Source organism: Dipodomys ordii, unplaced genomic scaffold (assembly GCF_000151885.1).
Source record: "Dipodomys ordii isolate 6190 unplaced genomic scaffold, Dord_2.0 Scaffold21, whole genome shotgun sequence".
NCBI lineage: Eukaryota > Metazoa > Chordata > Mammalia > Rodentia > Heteromyidae > Dipodomys > Dipodomys ordii.
In genome coordinates this window covers 4176965-4184841 of record NW_012267237.1, presented here as the reverse complement: position 1 = coordinate 4184841, position 7877 = coordinate 4176965, and the positions used below count along the sequence as shown (strand labels likewise).

The window sequence follows — 7877 nt, the reverse complement described above, 5'->3', positions numbered from 1 at the left end:
AGAAAGTCATCACTGACAGAGCACGTGAGTGAGTGCTCAGAGTGGAAAGTCATCACTGACCGGAGCACGTGAGTGAGTCCTCAGAGTGGAAAGTCATCACTGACAGAGCACGTGAGTGAGTGCTCAGAGTGGAAAGTCATCACTGACTGGAGTATGTGAGTGAGTGCTCAGAGCGGAAAGTCATCACTGACCGGAGCACGTGAGTGAGTGCTCAGAGTGGAAAGTCATCACTGACAGAGCACGTGAGTGAGTGCTTGGAGCGGAAAGTCATCACTGACTGGAGGAGCACTCAGGGGCTTTTTGCGAAGGAGCTGAGTCAGGCCAGCAGGGATTTGAAGGATGGCCAGAAGCTGACCTGGTGGGTGAGGTCAGAGGGCCTTCTGCGCAGCAGGGGCTGGTGGGAAAGGGACCCCAGAGGAAGCTATGGGAGGATGAAGCAGAGTTGCTGGAGTGGGCAGTGGTGGACTTGGGGGTCATGTTCTGTAAGTGACAATCCAGGGTCTGAGAAAGAGAAATCCCAGGAGGAGGGAGCGACAGAGAGCCTGGCGAGATGTGCAGAAGGGTCCCCCGGACACATGTGCTTCCTGACCCCGGGAACGTGAGGCTTGCTAAATGTGTGCTCAGACACTGGTTTTATCTGCCTTGGGGCTCAGGTGCTATTCCTGGGCCCTTTTTCTCAAGGCTAGTGCTTTACTAATTCAAGCCACAGTGCCACTTCTGGTTTTCTAGTGGCTAATCAGAGATAAGAGTCTCATGGACCTTCCTGCCTGGGCTGGCTTCGAACCATCATTCTCAGACCTCAGCCTTCTGGGTAGCTAGGATGACAGGCATGAGCCACTGGTGCCTGACAATGCTCAGACATTTCTTTCCTACTTCTCTGACCATACCTGCCCACATCTCCCAGCCTTTATCCCTGGCTGGCCTGAACTCTATTTCTTCCCTTGGTTTCTCCATTTCCTGTCTTTGGATCCTTACTTAGTACTTTCCCTCCAGCCTTGCGGGGTTTGTGGTCCAGGGAGAGGGCCAGGGGAATACTCAGAGTGGAGGAGGCTTGCCCTGGGAATGCCCACAGTGCCCATGTCAGGGTAGATCCAAGCAAATGGAGCCAAATAACTGGATGATGGTGTGGTGGGGAGACGTGTGGGAGTTCATGAACAATTAACCTTCATGTCAACATATCAGGCAGGAATGCACAGTCACTTCTAGAACTATTTCTGCTATTGTTACAACTTCTTTGGTGGGCTTTGGGGAATGCCTGATCCTGGCATTTATTGGCAATGCAACAATGTTCAGAAGAGCACTAGCCCTCCAAGTTAGTACAGTGTTCTCTTTCGGAACATTGCCTAGAAATTCTAAAGGGCTTTCCGATGGGAAGATCTTGTCACAACCTCGCTACAACCCAACGCTCACCGAGACCGTGGTGAATGAGAAGGTCTATGGACGCTCACGTATGCAAACAATAAGCACAATAAACTCAAACACGAGCCAGCCACGTGCTACTCCAATGTGTCGGTGGGGTTCCACTCAGCCAGCGTGGTCGGCAGCAGTGGGCAAGGCCTCGGAGCCGGACAGGTGCAGGTCTCTCATCTGCGTCTAACAAGAGCTGAGGGGTGGGTGTGAGCACTCTCTTTCTCTCTCTCTCTCTTTCTCTCTCTCTCCCCCCCCTCGGCTTATGGGCTTTGGATTGGTCCAAGCGGCCCGGGGACAGACTTGGCTTCAGGATGGGCTTCTCTGCAGAGCTGATCCAGACCAGTGAGCGCACTCAAGAAGGGGGAGGGGGGAGGCGCTAGCCCCGCTGGAGCTCAGCTGGCCTAGATGGCTGGGGAGCGGGACTGTGTAGGGTGGCTTTTGAACCCCAGAGGCATGTGAGAACCCCAGAAGAGCTTCTCCATGGAGTCTCGGCCAGGCCTGATCCACCACCACGAAGCTGCGCCCCTGGGAGCAGGGCCCTGGCCCTGGGGTGATTTACTCACATGTGTCCCCCCACCCTCCCGTGCACCTACTGCGGGACCAGGCCTGAAACAGGGGCAGAGAGAAGACACTCAGGGTCACTTGTCCTCTCTTTGCCACTTTATCAATTCTACATTTTTGAAGTGTGGAGAGCTGAAGTGTGGCTCGCACAATACACGCCTCACAACTGGTTTGTTATCATTCTTTATCCCGAAGAAAGCCAGTTTAGCTGGCTCCTCATCTGTCCCCTACGTGTACTGGGAGGGTATTGTTCGTCTCAACCTGGGTCCAGATGAATCGGTTCTAAGGATGAGGGGGAGAGGCTGGGTCAGACTCTCACAGGAACTTCAACTTACCGACCCCAGAGGGCACGTTCCATTCAACATCAACATACCTATGTGTCCCCACAGGACAGCAAAGCTGTCCCATCCCTTGTCAGAAAAAGAAATCAAAGGCCTGTGCATCCTCGATTGTCAAAAATCACAGTGCAGGAGAGAGGAAGAGACTCGTGTTATTAACTGTCCTAGGACTTGGAGCAGGAGTTCTCACTGGAGCAGTCCAAGTTGTCATGGGGCTATTTTTAGGTGACAGAGTCCTGTCTGTGTCCTCCTGCCTGCCCTACTTGAAGAACAAGTAGCTATTTTCTCTCCGAATAGTCGGGCATATCGATATGGCAAGCTGCAGAGTCATCGTCGGTAGTAATTATCTCTGTCCCCTCCACGCTGCACAGGACAGAATGACAGTGACTCACAAGAACAAAAAGCCGTGTCTCTGCGGGTGAATCAGGCAGTGCCACCCGCCTTGCGTAGCCCTGTCTGCTCGCTAGAAGCTCCTAGCTTCCCTCCACACACGCTGCCTGCCCCTGCCCTCTGCGGTGGGCAAGGTTCGCCATCCTGAGCCCTCCTTAGCTAGCTTTAGTTTCTTTCCAACCTCTGGAGAAACAAGAAGTCGAGCTGGTATGTAAATCCTCTGGTTGGTTGTGGATTGAATCGTGTCTCCCACAACCCCAACTCACAGGCTCAACTCACCACTTCCAGGACCTGCAAATCCGACCTTATTGTGAGATATGACCTTTAAGAGGTCATCAGAGGTTATTTGAGCAGCTTCTAATCCAGTAAGACCACTGTCCTTACAAGAACCTCAGGACACCCAGAAGGTGCCCATGCCAGGACAAGGGAGAATACGGTCACCCTCAAAACAAGGAAAGGCCTCAGTAGAAGCCAGCCCTGCAGTGCCTCGCCTTGGATTTCCAGCCACCAGAGCCAGGAGAGAATCAACTTCTATCATGTCTTTAAGACACCCTGGCCAGGTCACCTGATTGCAAAAGTTCCAGAAAACAGGACCATATGCCTTTGTGCTAGCTGTGTAGTTGGAAAGCCCATAGATCCAGGAGCCCACAGGCCAGCTCGCTTTTACACACCTTACTACGAGATGTTCAGTGAAATGCCATTGACAGGTATACACAGGAACAAGTATTGGGCTTTACCTGCATGTACATGTGTGAATGTGTGCATGCGCATGTGTGCATGTGCCCACAGATACCACCCTATGGACCAGGAGCCCTAAAGTGGATCTCAGTGCTGCACAATCTCCTTGAACCAAGCTGAACCACAGCTCTTTATTCTGTCTAAGTGACAGAATAGTGTGTGTGTGGGGGGGGTCTCCAACAGTCCAGACCCTAGTCCTGTCAAGCAAGCATGATGCTGACATGATCACATGTGTCACTTGCAATTTTGAATTCATACACTAAGACAAGGGGATGGTTTTGTTCTGTGGCTTTGTGAATTGCGGAGGCTAGGTTGTGCATTTCTTCTCTCTCTTCTCTCCTCTCTCTCTCTCCCTCCCCCTCTCTACCAGTGCTCTAGCACTTGAGCCACAGCTCCACTTTGTGTGTCTTCTTCATGGACGTGATTCCCACACAGACCACACTGAATGAACCACCGGCTGGAAGCAGCAAGGGGCTCAGGTGGCCGAGGTGAGGCTCTGCCTCCACTGATAGTCTTTCCTCAGGATGATACAGTTTACAGAGCCGTGCACTCAGGGGCTATGAGGAGAATGTGAGTGGACTCAGTGTGACGTCACTGAGCAGTGGGCTTTCCTAATCTGGACAATGACCTTGGGGAGACAAGTCCCCGGGGCGCTCATACCCTGTCTTCTCAGCTGGCCCCCAGCTCCGCACAAGCAAACAAGAAACATTAGCTGCTGTTGCTCTACTACTGCTATGATCAGCATCATGTCCATGCCAAGTGGTCTGATTAGTTCTGAGAGGACAGAGGAGTGACGACCTGCCACTCAGCCGCCATCTGTCTCCTGCCTCTGGCAATGTCTAATTAATTAAAAAGGGGGACACTCACGAGGTGTGCAGGTGTGAACTCTGAGTTGGAGCATAATCCAGTGGATGTGTTTGTGCCCTCCGGTCCACGCAGCTGCAGGAGCACGGCTCCCGGCTTGGCCTGTATCCACACCTGGAGAAGCAGGGGGGTCCCAGGCAGCCATCCACCACACGCCTCCCACCCCAGTGCCACTTCGTCTAGGTCTACAGAGTCCGTCCTCTGTAATCGTGGAGAATGCAGTTCTGGTGGATGATGATGTATACTGTGCAAGTGCTGTGTTCGCTTTACAGTTTCTGTTGGCTTTCAGGCAAATCTCACAGGCTTTGAACATCAAACGGGACATAGGAGCCAAGACGGTGTTCTTAGGGCTCACTACGCACTCAATGACCAAAGAATATCCTTCAAACATTTTTACCAGTTCATTTTAAAGGTCCAGGAAGCTCTCATCCAACTGAAGAGAGCTGAAAGGGTTCTTACAATACTTAGTCAAGTGAGGGTTTACTCTCCCACAAACAGGTAAGAGACTTGTGCCAGTTCCTACACAGAATATACCACATAAGAAAATGAGATGTCCACTTCATTTCCTATGCCTTACAACCTGCAAGCGATTTTGGCAGCATGGTGCGGGTATTTATTTAGTCTAATAAAAGCCTCACAAAATGACTAAGGTTTTTTACATGGGTGATAAACCTGAACTTTTGATTTTGTACACAAAACTGTGAAGCAGATTTACTTTTTAACACTATTTCAGCAGCAAATGCTTAAAACTATTTTGCGGATTTGCTAAAGATATAGAAACAGTATTTTAAAAAAGAAACACTATTTCTCATTTCAGAAAGTAAAGCTGAGCAGTTCTCCCATAACTGAAAGTCAAGGAGCCTTTCCTATCTTTGCAATGTAAGAAAAGAAAGCACAAAGAGGAAATCTCAACAGAGGAACATAACTGCAATGTAACAATTCTTTTATAAAAAAGTAATTATTGCTTTGGTGGCAGTCCCGGTGCTCTCTGAATACCTAATCAGGTATTCTGATTGCTTTCCCAAAGCACATTACCTTTAACTATGGAAGTAATTTGGTAACTACCATGTATGCAGTGAACAACCTGCAAAAAGAGAATTTGCAAAAGGACACAAAGGCACACTAATGCTCAGGTTACCACAGTCCTGCTCCTCGCAGAGCCCTAAAACATTAATGACTACTCATTTCTTCAAGTCTTTCCCTGCATATTGAATATTTCATGTGTACTGTTTGTTACTCTCTTCCGGAGAACTGTATGTTGAAACCAGCATGGAAAAACGCAAAGCAACTGAACTGGTGTCTCCAACACTGCTAAGTTTTTAACCAGCTTTCCAGATGTTTAATAGATAATTTAACACAATGTGCTAAGCAGAAGAAACTGAGTGCAACTAAGATTTTTATCAAAATAATAAGTAAAAGTGGTGATAATTACACGCTCAGACTAGCATGCAGACTGAATGCATGACTTCTGATTTCATTACAAAGAAAGAGAATACATACCGAGACCTTTCTGTTTTAATAGAAGTATTTAGGTACCAATGCAGATGTCCTTATTCATGACATTAATGAAAAAAATGGGGAAAATCAATTTGCTACATTACTCTTTTAAAAACAACTTTCTCACCCTTTATTTAAAATCACTTCTAGTAGGAAGGCTGCAGGCTGAGATCTCTCCCAAGTCTCAACTGTTGTCTTTCTGTAAGAATTTGTCCCCAGAGTCATCCTTGCTATGAAGAAGATCAGCCTAAGTTCTGATTAGCAATGATCTTACAAAGAATAACCGCATTTCTGTGGAATACACTTCCACATCATTGATATAAATCCTGCTTCAAAATATTCCGCTTCCCTCACCCTGGCTTGTGTTCAATCGCATGAACCTTGAACCCAATGCCCTATTTCTGCAGCTGTTAAATCCATCCTACTTTTAACTCAAGAGATATGACTGTGAACCCTGGAGAAGCTGGCCAGGCAGGGTGGCTGGCTCAGGGATCCAGTGACCTTCTCTGCTTGAGAAAGGATTCTATTTGTTTGGAACCCCAGGGGTTCCACCTCTAGTGAAATTGGCAGAACAAACTTCATTAGATTAGTGTGAAGCATCCTGCAGGGAGGGAACTGAGCCAGGCAACAGCAGAGCTGATGCTTCTCCTCCAGCAGCTGTGAAAGACCACAGGGAAGGTCACCTGGGGTCTTCTAAAGAAAACAGGGGTTCTCCATACATCTACGATGACCATACAGACACAGAACTTTATCAAGTGTTTAGTATTAGTTTGGGAGAAGGCCACCGTTCAAAAGCATACATAAAATAAAACCGCCAGGCTGATGAACAGCCAGCGGAACCCTCTCTCAGAGAGCTCATTCATCCTGCCCCAGGGTTTCTTCACCATAAAGCTGCCTCCCTCCCCCCAGCCATGGGTGAGACTCAGGTGATCTTATTTCCTTTCTGTTTTTGGTAAGGATTGTTGGCCCTGATCAATCTCCCCCATCACAGGGGCAGCATAAAACAAAACAAAACACCAAGTCTGAAAGACTCTGCCATCTATCCTGATCTATTATCCTGGAAGGGGGTGGGCGCCAGGCCTGGTGGCCCTGCCCTGTCACTTACAGGAGGGGTCAACCCGGAGGTATTTGGAAAGCACACCTCTCACTTCACTGGACGGGGACCCCGGGCCAGGCTGGCCTCGGTGGAACCCCTGCACAGAACCCCCTTGATCGGCCTGGGGAGGAAACCTGTGAGTTGGAGGGTCCGCTGAGTGGACCCCTTCGATCCTGAGCTGGGGGAAAAGTTCACACCTTCCTAGCGCTGGCTCTGTAGGGACAGGGGGTGCGCAGGCATACCACCGTGGGGGAGGGCAGGAAAGGAGAGGAGAGTGGAGAAGGGGAAAGGGAGGGGGGCAGGGGCAGGGAAGCAAGGTGGGAAGGACATGGAGGCAGGCGAGAGAGGGGAGGCGCCAGTGGAAGAGATGCTGTGTGGGCAGGGGAGGCAGAGAGAGATGGGCAGGCTGGGGAGCCCGGGCATGGAGGGAGGCGGAGAAAGGAAAGCCCCGCTGGCGAGGGAAAGGGTCTCGCGGCGGGGAGCTGCGTGGCCCAGGCCCCTCACGCTGAGGTGCTGCGGTTCGGCTGGCGGGTCACCCGGCACCCAGGCCCCATCCGCGCGCCCCGACCCCCCGCGCCCCAGCCCGCGCCCCAGCCCGCGGGCGCGCGCCTTACCTGGCCCTTGACCAAGCTGGCGGCGAACTGGCGCATGACGGCCTCCACGGTGTAGGCGCTGGACCAGCCGCGCGGCGTGAGCAGCTCCATGCAGATGGCGCCGCCGTCCAGCACGTAGCCGTTCTCCAGGCGCGGGCTGAGCACCCGCATGAAGGGCGGCGAGAAGGGGAAGTTGTCGGGGAAGGTGAGGTTGAGCAGGATGAACTCGGTGTTGGTCTCCTTCATGTCCTGCCACAGCACCGAGTCCTTGTCCACCTGGTGCAGCTTCACGTTCCAGTCGAAGAGGCTCTCGTCCACCAGCTCCACCGAGATGAAGCGGTCGCTCAGGCGCGCGATGTCCTGCAGCTCCTTCATGAGCCGCCGGCTGCG

General features: G+C 51.1%; 1 protein-coding gene and 1 long non-coding RNA gene across 4 annotated transcripts in view; one reads left to right on the top strand and one right to left on the bottom strand.

The window, feature by feature from the left end:
• The window catches only part of Ube2ql1 (ubiquitin-conjugating enzyme E2Q family-like 1), a 31203-nt gene extending 23332 nt beyond the window's left edge, over window positions 1–7871 (bottom strand). For all 3 annotated transcript variants that reach the window (XM_013013818.1, XM_013013816.1, XM_013013817.1), the window contains exon 1: window positions 7509–7871. In XM_013013818.1, the coding sequence (XP_012869272.1) occupies window positions 7509–7862 (354 nt within the window). In that variant the 5' untranslated portion in view covers window positions 7863–7871. The remainder of the gene's footprint in view (window positions 1–7508) is intronic.
• The window catches only part of LOC105983783, a 2553-nt gene continuing 2302 nt past the window's right edge, over window positions 7627–7877 (top strand). The window contains exon 1 of the long non-coding RNA XR_001174961.1: window positions 7627–7692. This is a non-coding gene — a long non-coding RNA (uncharacterized LOC105983783). The remainder of the gene's footprint in view (window positions 7693–7877) is intronic.